Source organism: Morus notabilis, unplaced genomic scaffold (assembly GCF_000414095.1).
Source record: "Morus notabilis unplaced genomic scaffold, ASM41409v2 Scaffold20, whole genome shotgun sequence".
In the NCBI taxonomy this organism is placed as follows: domain Eukaryota; kingdom Viridiplantae; phylum Streptophyta; class Magnoliopsida; order Rosales; family Moraceae; genus Morus; species Morus notabilis.
Window position 1 is genome coordinate 370722 of NW_010362037.1, and position 18722 is coordinate 389443.

The following is an 18722-nucleotide window of genomic DNA, read 5'->3' on the forward strand; positions in this document are numbered from 1 at the left end:
ATCTCTTTAACTTAATCTCTCTAAGTAGAAGAACTATTACAATCCAAAATACAAATTTAAAAACTCTAAAGTATCCACATGCGTGCTAACTCTTCATCAAGATAATAATTAAATTCCATGCGCTTAACACTACCCATAGTAATTTGTTTGTATAAAAGACCGTAACAAAATAAAATTAGAGTAATATATTATAAAATAAGACAAAATCCAATAGAAATGCTCATTGGTGTTGCTCATGGGAGATCCACTCTTTTTCTTTGTATGAACTTTTTTATTCCAGAGTTTTCAAAAATCGCTTTACTCCAAAGCTTTAACCAATTTATATTTTCCTTCAATTTATTTTGAGTTTGCAAGCCTTTTAGATTTGTTTATTTGGTTTGTTTGATAGCAACTCTCTTATATATATATATATATATCACTACATATACATAAATATATATATATATATATATATATTTTGTAATTAAAGCAGTGTTTTTTTTTTTAAATAAAACAATTGGCGTCCACCTTAATTAGGTGTTTTTTTTTTTCAAAAGAAGTTTTTACGGCAGCAGATTATTTTACTTTATTAGTAGAATTGTGTTTTTACTATTTTTAAATTTTTTTTTCCACGATCAGATGTATAAAATGAGTAGTTTTATATGTTGTTGTAAATTTTTTAATATAAATATGTATAGATATTCAACAATTAAAAATGATGGAATTGTTGGCTGTAAAGATTCTCCTGAAATATAAAAAAAAAAAAGATCAGATTGGTTGAGGATGAGCCAGAATCTGAACAATTTCCATGTTTGGAATCCCAAGAAAAAAAAAAAGCACAAAAACAAACTTTTAATTAATATCTACCAAGATAGAAAGCGAGGAGAAATTGCGCAAGAAAGAAACACCCGAAGGTTTCAATTCCGTTCAAATCAGATCTTGGCAAACAAACACGTCCTTATCCCCCTTCCCGACTGGTCCAAACTCCCAAATCACCGCTTAAACCCCTTCAAGCAAGTCCTTCCCAACTTAGCCCCAGACGACACTCTCTCTCTCTCTCTCTCTTGAAAAATTCATTCGCGGGTTAAATGTAACCGACACAAACCCAATAACTATATATACACACACATGGGGCGATCGGCAATGAAACTTACATAGATTTCATCGAACACTGGAGAGAGAGGGATTCCGATATGGGCGGAGATCATGTCGAATCGTCGGACGCACAAACGATCAGAGATTTCGTCTGCCGGGCCGGCGCCGGCGCCGCCGCTGGTTAGTCTTTGGTTGGTTCAATTTGTAAAGTTTAGTACTGTTCTTGTTCTTTTTGTTTTTTTAAAAGAATTATTGTTTGTGTTTGTAGGTGCTATTGCGGCTACATTTATGTGTCCTCTGGATGTGATCAAAACAAGGCTTCAGGTCCATGGCCTTCCTTCTGGTCACAAAGGTATTTTAAGACTCTTTTCAATACTAAAAGCTATTATCTTTTTCATTAAAGTATAGCAACTTTTGAAATGGCTTTGGGTAATTTTATAAACTTGAGCTGTTTGCTGTTGTATAGAATATAGATTATAAAATAAATGCTGAAGTGAATTAACCGGTTGACCTTTTTAAGATGGAAGCGCACGTCCTATTTTCATTAGCTGTAACGATTACTTCTGATTTCAAAATATTTTGCTTCTTTTATAAGTTTCATTTTGTGAATTCATTGAACATGTTCTGAAGTTGTTAAAAGTTATTCTACTTGGTTCTGCAAAATTTCATTGATTTCTGGTTGGGACTAACTGAAGGAGGAGTAAACAAATCAGAAAACTTTGTATAGCGCATTGTTTTTGTGAAATACTAGACATACTTATGAATTGTTATGTTAATTGTGTTGAGATTATATGCAAGTTTTTAGTTTAGGTATAGGCTACACAGCTTTTCTTTCAATGAAATTGCAACGCCATTCTGTTGTCGATCTCCCACATTAATTGTGTTGAGATTATATGTGCAAGTTTTTAGTTTAGGTACTAATGAACACTGTAAATTGCTTGATTTATTGTTGAATGACCATTTTCTTTTTTTGGGCCTGCACTTAGGTAGTATCATTATCACAAGTCTACAGGACATAATAAAGACTGAAGGTTTGAGGGGGATGTATCGCGGTCTTTCACCAACAATACTAGCCTTGCTTCCAAATTGGGCAGTGAGTATTGTTTTTCTTGATTTTTAATAAACAAATTTTGGAAATTCCTTTTTATTTAATAATAAAATTTTTTATCCCATTTGCGTTTGCTTCATTTGTATAAAGTACATAATGGTGTTCTGTTGGGAGGTGCTCAAATTCTAGCCTTGTATAAAGTTCAATGGATCCCGTTCTTTACCATTCAAAAGAAAACTGGTGAATCAAAAAAATTTTTTTTTTCTTTCAAAAGACTGCCTTAAGCGCCACACAGATGTGTTGCGCATAATGCAAAATTTCAATTTAGTCTCTAAAAGTACAATTTATACTGGAATTCATTAGGGGATTGCATGACATGCTTTTTATGAACGTAACCTCTCCATGGGTGTCCGGGCCCTATAGGTCCCAGGTTCTGGAAGTCTACTTATCTTAAGCTCCCCATCACCACCCCCCAATAAAAAGTACTACAAAATTTTCTTTAAATAGAATGTTTTCACTGTTGGCTGTCAACACTTATGTGAAATTGAAATACTATCTAAGTGATAATCTTTAGTGTAATTTCTTTTTTCTTGCTTATGGTCATATGGAAAATCCATTCAATGTATTGAATTTCTCGAAGTGACAAAAGCTTTTGTTTCAACTGTAGGTATACTTCACTGTTTATGAGCGACTAAAAGACCTTCTTCATTCACATGGTTGGTTTCTGAAGGGTGTTAACATTCTTTTTCTCTTCTTTCGAACTATTTTGTAGTCTCAGGTATTAGCTGTTGGCAGTTTCTAATGGGATTGTTAGTTTTATTTATTTTAACATGCAATATTTTAATGTTGTAGTCGATGGCAGCAATCAACTCACAATTGGTGCTAATATGGTAGCTGCTGCTGGTGCTGGGGCCACCACAGCCATCACCACAAATCCTTTGTGGGTTGTTAAGACTAGACTTCAAGTAAGTTTGTCACTCTGAACGTTTGTGTTTCACTTCCACAGGATAGATGTGATATGTTCTCATACTCTTGTGCTGTGTATTCTTATTGAATATCTTTGCTGACCCTGATGCCTGGGTCAACAACATAGAGTATAAATAGAAATGGATGGCTCTATTGCAAGAAGTCCTAGTATCGCCAATTAGCTTTTCAAAGGTTTTCAGCCATACTTTTCCCAGTATCTTCTATTTTCCCCTGATCAATTTTTGAAGCTGAAGAAGTATCTTTCTTGGATATTAAGACGTGGAATTCTTTACATGCTGATAAATTTATTAAACTAGCTATTCATTCATTAATTAATTTGGGCTATTACGTGTTTGATTATTGTCAAAGTATGTTCTAGTGAAGACTAGCACAAAGTGTTTGGAACAAGCATATGTTTGTGAAAAGAGAGGAAATCATGATAAGTAATTAACATACAATTCCTGGCCAAGTCCAAAGGCCCTCATATGTTTGTGTAAAGTTTTCTATTTGATCATATACAATTCCTCATTGGGGGAATTCCTTACTTGGGGCCTATATTATAATATTGCTTTGATGTAGCAACTCCTAGGAGGTTCATTTAGGTTTGTAGATGTGTTATCATATGCTGTGTTACTTTGGTGTTTATTTCTTTTTCATCTCCTTATAGACACAGGGAATGAGGCAAGATGTAATTCCTTACAAAAGCATACTTTCTGCGTTAACAAGGATTGCACACGAGGAAGGTATTCGGGGATTATATAGGTTAGTATGCTTACAAATGTTACGTAGGTAGTCTGCTACTTAAATTCAAACTGTCAAATATTATATAATTATTACATAATTAATCGAACGGAAAATATTGCACACTGAAGCCTTTTCTCTTTAAGAAATGGTGATCTATTCCCTATTGATTTGAAACAGCGGTGTTGTGCCTTCATTGGTGGGAATAAGCCATGTTGCAATTCAATTTCCAGCGTATGAAAAGATCAAGTCATACATGGCTAAAAGAGGTAGTTTTATCTGTAAACATTTTTGTTTGCATTTATGTGCCAGAATTTTTCGTGTGAAAGCTTGCTGATTGTAAAGATTAAAATTCTCAGAAAATACAAGTGTCGATAAGCTAGGCCCTGGCAGTGTTGCTATTGCCTCATCAATATCCAAAGTAATTGCCTCTGTAGCAACTTACCCTCATGAGGTATGTTCAGCTGGACCTCAAAACTCCATTGGGAGCTTACTCTCAAGGAATTTATTATTTATTTATTTGCTTATTGTTTACAATTTGTTCTTTTCCCCTGTTTGTATATGCTGTGGTCAGGTCGTGCGCTCCCGGTTGCAAGAACAAGGGCAGGCTCGAAATAAAGTGGTGCAGTACGCAGGGTTAGTAGATTGTGTTAAGAAGGTATTTCAAAGGGAAGGTCTTCCAGGTTTCTATCGTGGCTGCGCAACCAATCTAATGAGAACAACTCCATCTGCCATCATTACATTTACTAGTTATGAGATGATGCATAGATTCTTGCAGAGTGTAATTCCTCCAAACAAGAATCATTTCCAGGACTACCCTAAACCCGATAACCATGTCAATCCCGAGAAGGGAAATGAAGGCGTGGTGAAAGAAAACAGTAGTCCTGTTTTTGGGCAATCACAAAGCCAATTAAATAAAAGAACTCCATCAATTCCTATTGGAAACAAAGAGCAGCTAACAGGAAGACACTGATTGAATGTCAGTTTTGTGCTAAGCGGCATGTCATTGATGCCATTTTCTGTAGGCTCCTGAGTTTAGATATTGAGAGGTGAATAACTGTAAGTTCATTTTTTGAGCAGGTAACTTTTTTTTTTTTTTTTTTTGGAATATAGTTCGAGCATTCTTTAGATATATACATTGTGCAAGTGTGCAAATAATTCTTCTTCCTTGTGTTGGAAGCAATGAAAAGCATCGCGCCAAGGATGTCTGTTAGATGTCTTTTAGTGTATTTTACTCTTAGCTGGATTAGAAATTTAGACAGATGTCTGTAGAGAATTTGAAAAATGATTCGGTGAAACTATGGAACCAATGAAACCGCTGGAATATTCGAAAGCAACGTGACGTGGATGTATCAGGAAGTGGAAGTCCGGACCACATATATATATATATATATATATATATATTTTTTTTTTTTTCGCTTTTGCTTCTTTTTTTAGCAACACTCTGTCGAACAATTGAGTGATCTTATCGGGATCTGTCTTTTGAAGCGATAATATGCAAGCATAATTGAGGAATTTATAGAGCACAAGAACTAAAAGGACTGTAGGATGTATTGGTTGGACGGGAAAGTAGAAGGAAGGAAAGGGGTGATAGAATTAACAAAATGATTTTGGTACCGATAGTTGTTTGGTAGGATATAATAGAGGAGAAAATAGATTGTGCGAGCGATTTCACATCTTTCAAAGTACCCCTAACTTTAATGTTACTTTAATGTTTGAGATGTAAAGAGATTATAAGAGAAAATCCATACCAAACATAAGAGTAAGAATACGAATAGGCTTTCTTCAGAGTAATTATCCTTATTGGTCCCTAAATTATGCACATTGTGTTACTTTGGTCTTTGAACTTTAATTTTAACAAATTAGTTTATGAAAACTTTGGTCCTTGCATACTAAAATTGGCATATAAATTCTCACATTTCTCAAAGATAATCACGTTTTGAGTGCATAATATCTGATTTTTTTTTAGTCACATCAAATGCAAAATGAACAAGTATTTAACGGTTTGTAATGACATTAAAGTGTATATTTAGCATTTACTGCAACTAGTTTTGTAAAAATTAAAGAGTATTTTTAGCATTTACTGCAACTAGTTTTGTAAAAATTTCAGTATTATGCATCTAGGACGTAATGATCTTCGTGAAATTTTATAAATCCATTGTTAATTTTAATGTACAAGGATCAAAGTGGTCAAAAATCAAAAGTTTAGAGACCAATTGTGAAATTTAAAAGTTCAAGGTTCAAAGTGATGGAATGCACAAAATTCAGGAACAGTGTTAGCAATTCCTTTTCCTCCTTTGTTTTTTGTTTTTTTTTTGGAAAATGCATTGTTTGATACTCCATAATTACGACAAGTGGTGCCATATATCAAAAAAGAGGATATACACAAACTATTTCGTCCTAAGATTTAAATGTCCTAATCGAGCCTCTTTTGCTTGAGGACGCAGTAACATCTTTTGCCCCTTTTTCAAAGGGAACATCACAATAAATGCCTTTCTATGCATGTTATCTGGTCTCCCACGAGCCACGGCTCTGGTCCAAGCTGCACTTTAACTTTTGAATAGATACCTTCCCCATAAAATAAAGCAACTGGCGCTTATATTTATGTGTATATATAATATGTATGTATCTTCCAAAGTTTGATTTTCTTTGATTCTCATTGATTTTTGCGAAAAATCGAACTGCCTAAAGAATTTGGTGAACCTTTTCACTTTAGACTCTAACCTCATCCTTGATGAGTGATGACTGATGACCAAACCGCGTTCCTAATAAAAATGTGCTTACAATTTTGATTTTCAGAAAATTGTCTGATTTTGACGCTAGAGCAGTAAAAACCATATTCCTTTTCTTTGCAACTAGACTATTTTTATATTATAATTTTGAGGTTAATATCAGTAAACTATCACTTGCTTATAATTTTTTATACAAACTAGTAGCACTGAAAGTTTAGCCCTACTTTTATGTTGAACAAGATAACACGACGTGGGATCTTCACATTAAACAGCATTGTTTTGGAAAAGAGAAAGTCTTTTTACGTATTTGAAGAGAAAATAAAATGAAAATAGCACTTCGTACTACTGTAGAGACTAAAGATTTGTAGTGCATTTGATTAGTGGATTTGTGACATGATTCAGATCATGGTTCGTAGCTCGTTATAGTATTTTTTTCTCACAAAAAATATACATAAATTGAAAATAGTTTTGAATCATGATTAAATTTGTGAATTGGACGTTCATGTGTCAACTACCAAAATGAAATGATTCAAGTGCAAAATTTAAGTACAACGTTAATTCATAGAATCTAAATCCCATGCTTTAATTGATGGTTTATAACCTGTAATCATAAGCTATTTTCTTCATCTAAATAAGAAGGAAAACACCACAAATATTAGAAAATTATATTGCCAAAAATTTTAAATTTTTAAAATTTTCCAACAAATAGTTCACAAAAATTCAAGAACAACATGTTAATTCATAGAATAGCTGAATCTCTTGCTTTGATTGAGAATTTATGTCCCCAAATCATAAGATTTCTTCTCCTCTTATAAATATCTAAATGAAAAGAAGAAAACATAAGGAAACCTCACAAAAATCTAAATTTTGTATTGCCAAAATTTTTTAAATCTATAAAATTTCCAACTATAATTCACAAAAATTCATCACTCGGGAATAGTAACGAGCACAGGGCGCCAAGCCCTCCTCAATAACGACCTGTAACGGAAACCCGTCCAGACCGGCCTCGGCGAACCCAGTCCATTTCTCAAACCGGCCAGACCGACCCCAACAAACCCCGGAGAACTCTCCCGGTTCTCCTTCACGAAGCTTCTTCGCCCACGAGCACCTTCCACCTCCCATGGCGGCGATTGTGAAGCCGAACCAAACAACTCCTTCAGACTGTTTCTCTTCACCAGAGCCTTCTCTTCTTCCTCCTCAATCCTCCTCTCCGGCAACGAACTAACGGAGTCACGCCGGCGAGGAGGAGCCGCGGCTGCGTTTCGGCGGCCGAGGAGCATCGATCGGAGAGTAGATCGCCGGCGACGGAGGTGGACGACCGGTGACGTCCTAGGGCTCCGCGTCGGGCTCTGAGCCACGCCACACTGCGTCGCGAGGAGCTTGAATCTCTGCAGAGTCGCCATGGATTTATGATCTGAGCTGGTAATTCGCTTATTCTCTTCGTCTTTTATAGCGCCAGTTAGGATTAATTTGAATTTGAATGGCTTCTTTACCAATGACTGTTGTCGTGTTTTTGATGATGGTGATGATGAATTGAGAAGTGATTGCATCTTTTTGTTGCCGCTTTGGAGGGGTTTATAACAGGAGTTTGTTTCTCTTTCTTGTTTCCTTTTTGACGAATTTTTTCGAAGAAGAAGAAAATTATGGAGGAAAAAGAGGAAGTGAGAGAAAAAGTGGGTTCATTTTCCGAGAAAAATTCTCTAATTCTGGGTAATCTAATCTTTGGCGGCCTGTGAAAAAGAGGAACGTCTTGTTTAATTCTCGAGTCTCTTGTGATACTTGATGACTAGAAGACTAGTAACAGGGAATCTGAAAAGTCAATGGTTCTTTGATTCTTCTGGAAGAAATTATGGTACATGACAAAACTTAATTGAAACTCTCTTTAGGTAGTAAATTGTAAAAGAAATAGCTTTTTATTCAGCAAAAAAGAAAATAGAGTATTGAGTATTCCATTTTTCACATGTGATTTGATAAGAATAAAAAAAATAAAATTACTTTAGTAGTTTGGTAGTGTTCTTTGTTGAAAGAGATATTCAAGGTGTCACAGTCTTGAAAAAAAATCAAAGTTACTTTTGAAAATCGTGATTTATTGGAAGTTTTTCATTTTTCAGGGTTTAGTTGTGTTCAAAATAAATTGAAAGTTAAAAAAATGAATAAACAATGAAAGAATTGTTAGAGAAGATATGAACTTTTTACAGGGATTAGTTGTGATGTATTATTGGCAGCTACCGCTGAGTCTGGGAGTGGGTGCCGTCTCACTTGAACCCTTTTTTCCTCTTCAGTTATGTGTATAAAATTTTGTCATTCTCAAAATTTCATGTCTCATTCGCTTCATAAATTTGAGTTTTTAATTCAAATTGATATGCAATATTTTTTTAAAATTTTTAACTGTAATAAAAAAATTAGATATAAGATTTTATGAGAATTTTAAACTGTAAAAAATTAAAAATTAAAAATTTAAATCAATAAAATAAACGGGACCTATATATCTTTATTTGCCCCACCGTATTAGTTCAGTGAACTCTAGCTCCGACCCAATTACGGGTATGTGTGTTTGAATAACTGGCCAAAATTCAAATGAAATATGTTATCTTTAAATGGCACTTGTCACTTACTAGTACTAAATTGAGCATGCTTGATATTAATCATTGAATTTCCTAAGCCAAATCGCATGACACATGGCTAGCTATTCTTCGAAAAGAGACATTCAAGTAGAGCTGTTATACTTGTACATATGGCGTGATATTGTTCGTAATTATTAATAGTAGGGACACATTCCCTTCTCTCACATCTTTGGCCACAAATCATAATTTGAAACATATATAATTATTGCTACAACTATCTCACGTTTTTTTGCCATTCAGATTTCGAAACCTAAAAAGTAAACAGCTACTTGAACTGTTGATGAAGTATGAATTGGACAATTTCGTTCACCATTAGTAAGAGGTTCACGTTTTAGGCACTCTAAAAACAGGCAAGTGATAAAGGACAAAACAAAGGAAGAGCGAAACAAAAAGAAAAAAAAAAATGCTACTTTAGTAGTGTAAAGCATCAACTAAGCAAACTCCGCATTTAAAAATAAAAATATAAAGTAAATAAAGCTCATACAAAGTTGATTAACATGACAATTACAAATCAAAGACAGTGACAAAAGAAATACACTTGTTAATTAATATTTCAATTAACACCAAGAATGCCTTCTAGATTTCAAATTTTGGATCAAACAGGCTCTCGACTAAGAATGCGTGAAGAACACTTCCAGAACACCAAGACAATTTGCAAAAGAAACTCAAGATACGTATTAGTGGGCTAGTAGGTGATTGGACTTTGATGATCAAAGTGAACAAGCTTATGAAATTAGACTAGAGTTTCGGTACTCTTTAGGAAGTGTGTAACTAGGCCTCTCAAGGGAGAGGTATAGTAATGACAGAGTAGACCTTAGGCGTTAGTGAGAAACTTTCCCTCTTTGGCGTGAGTATTGAATGACAGGGTGTTGATCCAAGAGTGATTTGTGGGTGTTCTTGCCTCCCCAAGTTGTGTTCCATGAAGTAAATGAATTAGCTTTGATCATTGGAACTCATCATCCTCAGAGAATTATGAACCCTGTGCTTGCCCACTTGCATGCTAGGTGAGGCTCAGGAAGTTCTTGGCCATAATAGGCATTGAGAGCTCTATCAGCCTGGCCTTGATCGAGCTTTGACATAATGAGCTTCACTAAGCACGGCAAGGATCACCTTGTCCAAGCTCCGCCAGTAGGAGCTTGTCGGCATTGGAAGCGAGTTTTTTCATATCGCAATCATCCTTGTTTAATCTGCGTTTAAGGAACCCATTGTTAGAATGATATTCATGCCCAATCCATCCCCTTTAAAGTGTGGAAAAAACTCCCTCAACAACAATCTTCCACACCTAACAAAAATTTTAGCAATAAGTGCAAAGGAACAAACTCTGTGCCAACTTGTTTATTTTTGCCACTTGAATCCCTTCTTGTTATATGAAAACTACCACAAAATGGTTTGATACTTACTTGTCTTACTTCTAGCTGTGTGAAAATTAACAAACGGTGAGACACCACCAATGATTATGAATACTAATGTTTAAATAATAATAATAATAATAAAAAAGAAGAAATGGTCATCATGGTCTGAATTGTATTTAAAGTAGACTGTGAGCATTAACTAGTTATAAGATATCCCTTTTATCATGTACACTCTCCAAAACCTTTTCCTACAGGTAATGTGTGCGTTGGATAAACAACTTACGACAAGCAACAAAGCAGGTCGAACAGAAAACAAATTTTTGGACTCATCACTTAACATCTGAGTATCCATACCAAATATTTATCACTTCTCTTGAAAATTTCAGATCATAGAAAACTTTAGCAGCTGATATTAGGCGTCGAAGACCTACTACTATGCCAGATTTCAGTCACAGTATTCGGTGATGGTGGCAGTTCTTCCATGCTCTTCAATAACTGAATTTCATCACAATCTGGTGAAGATGGTAGCTGTACGGTACTCATTATCACACCATCTAAACCCTTCACTTGATTCTCAGTCGCATTATTTCCATTCTCAATTCTCTTCAGTTCCTTCAGGACCTCATCCATGGAAGGCCTCATTTCCTTGTCTTGTTGCAAACACTGAAAGGCCAACTCTGCAACAGCAATTGTCATCCTCTTAACTTCATTATTTGAGTCAACCCCAAGACGCAGATCCACCAGCTCGTTGTATGCCCCCTTTTGAATCTTGATTATTGCCAAGTTAGATAGATTAATCTCCTGTCTATGCCTAGTCATGTCAACTGCAGGCATAGATGATATGAGCTCAACAAGTACTACTCCAAAACTATAGACATCACTCTTGCTGGTTAGCTGGTAACATTGGTGATACTCTGGATCAACATAACCCGGTGTTCCCTGCGGAGCTGTCGAGACATGAGTGACGTCGTTGGGGAAGAGCCGGGAAAGTCCAAAATCAGCAACTTTGACACAGAAGTTGTTGTCAAGTAGAATGTTGTTAGTCTTCACATCGCGGTGGACAATGTCAGAAGCATGTAGATAAACCAAGGCGGTTGCAGTTTCTATGGCTATGCTCATCCGAATTGGCCATGTAAGAGGACTAGTTTGTGCTCTGTCTCCATGGAGATGATCAGCAACAGTGCCATTTGCGATGTACTCGTAAACGAGGAGGAGTTCCTTGCTGCGGCGAGAAGTGCAGCCATAGAGGGAGACCAAGTTTTTGTGGCGCAGGCGGGTAAGTATTTCAATCTCATTGATATACTGTTCAACTCGTTTGTAGTTGTGCTCGTACAAGCGCTTGACTGCAACTTCCCTCCCATCTTTGAGTGTGCCTAGTTATCAAAAGGGTTAGAATTGAGATACGGCCAAAAATGATGGAAATACCATGCACATATTTTTTCGTTTTAGTCTCCCCTGTATGTGAGTGGTCATTTTTGTCACTTACCATGGTATACAGTTCCAAAACCTCCATCTCCGAGCTCGTTTTTGCTATCGAAAAAGTTAGTTGCTTCTTCAAGATCTCTGTAGGCAAAGACATGGACCCCAAAATAGACACTTCCCCCTTCTTGGTATGAAATGTGATATTGATCAGAAATGTTCCTTGAGAGGAAACCCAAAGGAGAGCGTTTCTGTTTGTAGCGGCAGAGAAGAAAGACTACAACACAGACAACAACTAGAGAAAGTCCGATACCTGAAGCAGAATAAGGAGAGAGGTCAAATATGAACAAAACTGTGCCCTGGAGATAAAAAAGGAGTGATTGGTAAAAGTAAAAAAAAAAAAAAGGGGGGGGGGGGGGGGGGGCGCTAAAAGCTAGTGTTGTTACAGGTTGCAAGAAGAAAATTTTTAGTCAAATGGATTGAGTCCATTTAGAGTGCGTTACTGAAGGAAAGAGCTTCAGATTTCAATATTGGAGGCACTAAAAAAAAAAAATCACTTGGAATCAGTTTCAGAAAGTTACTGCCTCTGTGTACTCAGAAATGTGATTGGATTTCCATGGCTTGTCCAAAGTGTTATAAACAAGCATATTTAAAAGTTAGATGTTTAATTAAAGATGCACCATACCTATTCCCAACTTCCATGCCAAATCTTTATGTCCTGAAACATCATGAATCACAAAGATTAAAGGTGATAAAATTTACATTCAACAAAATCATGATGTGGGGTGGAAAATCAATATACAAACCTCTCAGACCATATCGAAAAAAAACAAAGAAGAAAGTTTTGTAGCAAGCTCATATTCCATATCTATAATAGGAAAGGTAGAGGACAGTGGATAGATTCTAGATAACAATAGCAGATTAAAGACGTACGTTTGTATGCAGGGATCTTAGCTGATGTACACATACCTTTAATTGAGCAACAGAACTTGTTTGTGCTATTAGTCTCGCATTGACCTCCACTATTGTGACAATCAGAACATTCGCGAGATACAAACACTTCAACAGTGAAACTAGTCGCAAACAAGAATTCATTGTCCTGAGTTCGATTGGAGAGCGGAGGAAGCCGGATGGTTGAACACTGTTTTGCCGGTGGAAAACTAGTATTTAAAAGTCTAGTGTAGTAGATATCATTATCTCCGCAGGTAGTACGACTAAATTCGGTCGGGACAGTACTTATTCCTAGACTGTGGCTGCAATTGAAGAGAGTCCATGAATCCGTAAAGTTCGCATAAGAGAACGAGGTGACCGGAAGAGTGAAATTTTCGATAGATTCGCAACTGCGGGGATCCAAGCGACTCGGCGATGATGTATCATTGATTAGAATTGTCTTTGACACAGAGATGTTCTCAACAGGAAACCAGTGTCCTCCTTCTTTGAATTGGATCTTCGGAACTGGTTTCGAACAATTAACCGTGTACAGCCCACAATCGGGGTGCTTTTGATCCTTGTAAGGGAATTCAAACTTACCACAAAAGAGTGTTGGACAACTTGTCTGGTTCTGTTTTTTCTCCTCAGCTGAGCTTAGAAGCACAAGATGAGAGATAAAAGAGAGAGCAAAGAAAGGAAAAGGATTCATATTCCGGAACTTACCAACTGAATGACCAAAACCAGAAACTGAAATAAGGATTCTAGTTTTCTAAAGCAAAATACGATGTTTATCAGAATTAAGAGCTTTTGCTATGCTCAACACGGTAGTTGACTTGGAAAGTTAGATAAAGAGAGACTTTCTAGATAGAGAGAGAGGAAAAAAAAATAAAAAAATGAAGAAAGAAAAGGAAGTGTTGAAAAAGAAGCACAGTGGGTTACCCATCACGATTCATGAACCTTCCCATATCATGCTTTTAAAAAATTTCATGGGATTATAATGATCGTCGTTCAAACAAGTTCCCAAAACTTCTTCCTCAGCTAATCAGCTTTGACAAGCCGCCGTAAAAGACAAAGACTTAACTCAGCCGCCTTTCAAATTCATTTTCATACTACTAATAATAATAATAATTGTTAGTGTATTTTGTTATTGGCTTATTTTTGATAAACTATTTGAAAAATTATTTTAGACAGATTGGTTGTAATTTGGTGGTAACCTTGGCTGGCGCAACATTTTGGGAGGTTCTTAAGGAAAGTTTTGGTAGCACAGCAAATGGATTGATTTGGTTGCAGAAAGTGTATAGTTGACTTAGTGAATTAATGGCTGACAGATTTGAATGTTGGTGATGGTCTTTTGATTGTGTGATGCACGGTTGAGGTTGTACACACTGAATGAATATTTTGTGAGAGAGTGTGCTGTGATTTTAGAACCATGTACGTGAGAATGAGATTGTAAGGCCAAGGATCACTTGATGCGTTGTGACGAATTGTGAGAACATATTTTGTATTGGTTCTTCGGAAGAAGATTTCTTTGGTTTCGGGAGGAAACCGTCAAGTCGAGTGGTGCTCGCTGATCAAGTTTTCTAAGGAGATTCTAGGCAACGGCGACATCGTCAAGGAGGGAGTCGTTGAGTGTGTAAGACCGTTCGGTCCTTTGTAATCTTTTAAACTTAGTGGATTGATCACTGTCTGGGCGTGGCCCAGCAGAGTAGGTGTGCGCACCGAACTGCGATACCATTTTCTGGTGTTCTTTACGTTTCTGCATTTAGTTTCTTGCATTTCTAATTTGCTGGCTTAATATCGAAACTTCTGTTATAACAGTGTTACAGGAAAGTGTTGTAACGCTTTCTGTGACACCAGTAACCAAAACGGCCAAAGGGGGAGATTGTTAGTGTATTTTGTTATTGGCTTATTTTTGGTAAACTATTTGAAAAACTATTTTAGGCAGATTGGTTGTAATTTGGTGGTAACCTTGGCTGGCGCAACATTTTGGGAGGTTCTTAAGGAAAGTTTTGGTGGCACAGCAAAGGGATTGATTTGGTTGCAGAAAGTGTATAATTGACTTAGTGAATTAATGGCTGACAGATTTGAATGTTGGTGATGGTCTTTTGATTGTGTGATGCACGGTTGAGGTTGTACACACTGAATGAATATTTTGTGAGAGAGTGTGCTGTGATTTTAGAACCGTGTACGTGAGAATGAGATTGTAAGGCCAAGGACCACTTGATGCGTTGTGAGGAATTGTGAGAACATATTTTGTATTGGTTCTTCGGAAGAAGATTTCTTTGGTTTCGGGAGGAAACCGTCAAGTCGAGTGGTGCTCGCTGATCAAGTTTTCTAAGGAGATTCTAGGCAACGGCGACATCGTCAAGGAGGGAGTCGTTGAGTGTGTAAGACCGTTCGGTCCTTTGTAATCTTTTAAACTTAGTGGATTGATCACTGTCTAGGCGTGGCCCCGCAGAGTAGGTGTGCGCACCGAACTGCGATACCATTTTCTGGTGTTCTTTACGTTTCTGCATTTAGTTTCTTGCATTTCTGATTTGCTGGCTTAATATTGAAACTTCTGTTATAACAGTGTTACAGGAAAGTGTTGTAACGCTTTCTGTGACACCAGTAACCAAAACGGACCTAACAATAATAATAATAATAAGGAAGATTTTCTATAATATCTGATGTATTGATAGGTTATATTTTTTTAACCGTTAAATTTATATATTTTTAAATTTTTATGTGATTTTATATAAATATGAGACATAAAACTTAACTTATCAGTATGGTCACATACCGAAAAAAATTCTTAATAAAAATTAAAAAGAAATGAGATATCTTCAATTCTTTGTGAAGTACACTATATCATTACAAACAAACAAGATGTTAATTTATCTTATCTAACAAAATGTATAAAATTAGTGCATGAGAAGTACATGCCCATGTTAGAGTACTGTAATATAATAATATAATATATAATGTGACTATCATTTTTAATAAGTTAATACATATACTAAATTAATATAGTTTATGTCGTATCATTGAATACGGTTCATTTTTGACGTATTCTATTGTATTATTTTATAACAGATTTATGATTCATATCGGGGTTGGCAAGATTAAGGGCCAGAGTCGGACTGACATAGAGTCATATTAAAACCTATAATTGTTTAAAAATTGAGGGGCCAATGCAAATTTATATTTTTTTAAACTTACATTTTTGACCCTTCAATTTTTGTAAAACTACATTTTAATCCCAAAAATTTTACAAAAACTACATTTTGACTCCAAAACTTTTGAAAAATTATATTTTGATCCCAATGTTTTTGAAAAATTATATTTTGGCCTAAAACTTTTGAAAAATTACATTTTACGGCTAAGCCTTTCCTAAAGATGCTTTAACGTAGGTTTGTGTGAATAGGTATATAATATTCCTATAGCAGCAAAAATATCCGATCTTAATTCACCGGAAAAAAAAAAAGACACCTATCGTAAGAAGGTAATGCTATAACGCGTCTTTCAAAGAGGGAAATATAAAAAAGTACGAGTGGCCCATATCAAAGTTTGAATAGCTTTGGATGTCCGCTTGTGGGAAAGTAATAAAAAATGATGTATGACAAGCAAAAAAATGAAAAAAAGATGTGTGAACAAAACATCACATATCGGATCATGACAAGGTCATGACGCTTGCGGGTCTTAACGACATAGATTGATAGTTAATGGTATCATTTCCATCCCCGAATTTCACTACTAGCAGATTAAAAGTTTGCACTAGAATAAAGTAAAAAATAAAACCATTTTTTATCCTCTCTGTTGGTCCCAAGTCTTAGTATGAAATGGTACAAAGACAACGCGTTCCCATGGAAGAAAGTTTTGGGATGATTAGAGAGGTTGGAGAAAGTTTGTCCTTTACGAGATAAAATTTCAATAAAAGTGGTTTGAGATTTCACACTAATAAATTCCACTGCCTTGATTTTTCACTATAAAGGCTCCGTTCATTTCGCTGATTCGAGTTTTGCTACAGTAAAAAGCTCTCACAAACAATCACATCTAACTTTTTTACTACAGTAAAAAGCTCTCACATAAAATCACATCTCAACTCGAATTAAAAACTCAAATCAGCGAACTAAACGGGCCCTTAGGAGTGCTGATTTTAGCGGCACAAAGAATAGAGTGTGCGATTTTTCCTTGAACTTCTTTTTCATTCTAATAACTATTACAGCGGTTGAGACGAATCTATATAAATTTTATGTGTTCATTTTTTATTTGATTTGTTTTTTCGCAATTCTATTGCTCTCAATACTATAGAATTTAGATGTCTAATCCTTAACAAATTCAGTCCCTAGCAATCCACTGCATGAAACTTTGACCCGTTGTTGTAGACCAATACTTAGAGGACATGATTGTTCCCCAAATTTCAGGAAATCTTCTCTGGTTGCTATCATTTGTTTCTTAAAAAAATAAATAATAAATAAATAAATGAAAGAAAGAAAGAGACACTACAACAAATAGGAGATTAAATGATGCATACTTACATTTAAAAAAAAACTGTTGTTTAGTGTGCTAAAAAAATGCGGTATGAAAACTTCTGTATTTCAAAAATCTACATTAGACACGACGGTTTTTGGAATTAATCTGTGCCAGGGCATGATGAGTAGATGATGTTGTTTCACTGAAGCCTTTTGGTTTTGATCTTTGAAATTAATCTGTGCTAGGGAGATTGGTGATGATTTTTGAGACTCCTTGTTCGATATGTAAAAAAAAAAAAAAAAAAAGTCACTAACAAATGAATGCAGTGTATAAAAGAAATTCCACTACGAAAAGTTCATTATGAGACATACTACATATAGAGTTTGCAAGACAATAAAAATGCATAGGACATGAATTCATAAGGAAGCTGTTTCAATATTATAAAGACGATATCATTATGAAAAAGAATAAATGTAAAACTTTGCAACAAAACAGCACAATCAGACCCAATGGATTTTTTTAAAAATAGAAGATCGTAAACGGATGAAAAGCAAAATCAGATCCAAAAAACAAAAAAAAATGTTAACAAATTCATCAACAACATTCGAATAAAAAAAAAAAAAAAAAAACAAAGACATGACACCAAGAGAATAAAATTCAAACCAAAAGGCCGGTCACCATACCTGATGCACAAGAGCAACTCCAAAAACAAAATCACAAAAGTGCCAATAAAAATTTGAGGAGACTTAAAAAAAAGAAACAGCGCTATATCACCAAGCAAAACAGATGAATAGTGAGAAGAATTAGTTACTATATATGTTTGAGAGATTGTAATATAACTCGTTCAAGATCATAAGTTTCGAATCAGTTAGGGGCATCACGGCTGAGTGTCGTGATTGTCTTCGGCGCTACAACGCATGGTTAGAAGCGTTGTAGCCAAAGGAGAAGCAACATCAGGTGCAGGCAGCAAGGGGCGAGCACTGCAGCGCCCCTTTGAGGTGCTGCAGTGCCTATGCGCAGCAGTGCTGCTCGTTGTAGCACCCATTTGGGATGATGCAATGCCTGTGTGCAGCAGAGCCGACAGGCGCGTTGCAGCGCGTTTCGTGTTTCGTTTTGAGAAGAATGCTATGGTTTGGGCGCTGCAGTGCCTGGAAAGTCCCGCTGCAACACCCGACACTGATTTTGTGCAATTTCGACACATGTGATTTGAATCGTGCAAAATCATGGCAACCATTTGTAATATGTTTTCATACATTTTTGAATACCTATTAGCAATAGACATATCTATTATAATTGATGCATTATTACATGAAGAGATACCTCTACATTCAAGAGGTACCTTTATGTGAATGGTTGTGATATGATGTGTTTATTCATGAAA

The 18722-nt window shown here is 35.8% G+C and overlaps 3 protein-coding genes across 4 annotated transcripts; 1 reads left to right on the plus strand and 2 right to left on the minus strand.

Annotated features, from left to right (window-relative positions):
- Window positions 1-724: 724 nt before the first annotated feature.
- Window positions 725-5196, plus strand: LOC21398553 (nicotinamide adenine dinucleotide transporter 2, mitochondrial). The gene is made up of 9 exons (XM_024167491.1): window positions 725-1254; window positions 1343-1426; window positions 2061-2167; window positions 2790-2838; window positions 2975-3087; window positions 3756-3850; window positions 4010-4098; window positions 4189-4283; window positions 4404-5196. The coding sequence occupies exons 1-9, from the start codon at window positions 1173-1175 to the stop codon at window positions 4800-4802; spliced, it is 1113 nt and encodes a 370-aa protein (XP_024023259.1). The 5' UTR covers window positions 725-1172; the 3' UTR covers window positions 4803-5196.
- Window positions 5197-7318: 2122 nt separating this feature from the next.
- LOC21398554 lies at window positions 7319-8322 on the minus strand. Its single transcript, XM_010100967.2, has one exon. The coding sequence runs from the start codon at window positions 8109-8111 to the stop codon at window positions 7488-7490; it is 624 nt and encodes a 207-aa protein (XP_010099269.1). The 5' UTR covers window positions 8112-8322; the 3' UTR covers window positions 7319-7487.
- Window positions 8323-9632: 1310 nt separating this feature from the next.
- On the minus strand, window positions 9633-13731 carry LOC21398555 (LEAF RUST 10 DISEASE-RESISTANCE LOCUS RECEPTOR-LIKE PROTEIN KINASE-like 1.1). 2 transcript variants are annotated; one of them, XM_024167489.1, is made up of 5 exons: window positions 12926-13731; window positions 12642-12674; window positions 12024-12269; window positions 10892-11910; window positions 9633-10372 (listed from the first exon to the last, which is right to left on the minus strand). In XM_024167489.1, exons 1-4 carry the CDS (start codon window positions 13593-13595, stop codon window positions 10937-10939), a joined length of 1923 nt encoding a protein of 640 aa, XP_024023257.1. In that variant the 5' UTR covers window positions 13596-13731; the 3' UTR covers window positions 9633-10372; window positions 10892-10936. The 2 variants fall into 2 exon arrangements, with proteins under 2 accessions (XP_024023257.1, XP_024023255.1); XM_024167487.1 differs by lacking the exon at window positions 9633-10372 and having other exon boundaries at window positions 10708-11910.
- Between the last annotated feature and the right edge of the window lie 4991 nt (window positions 13732-18722).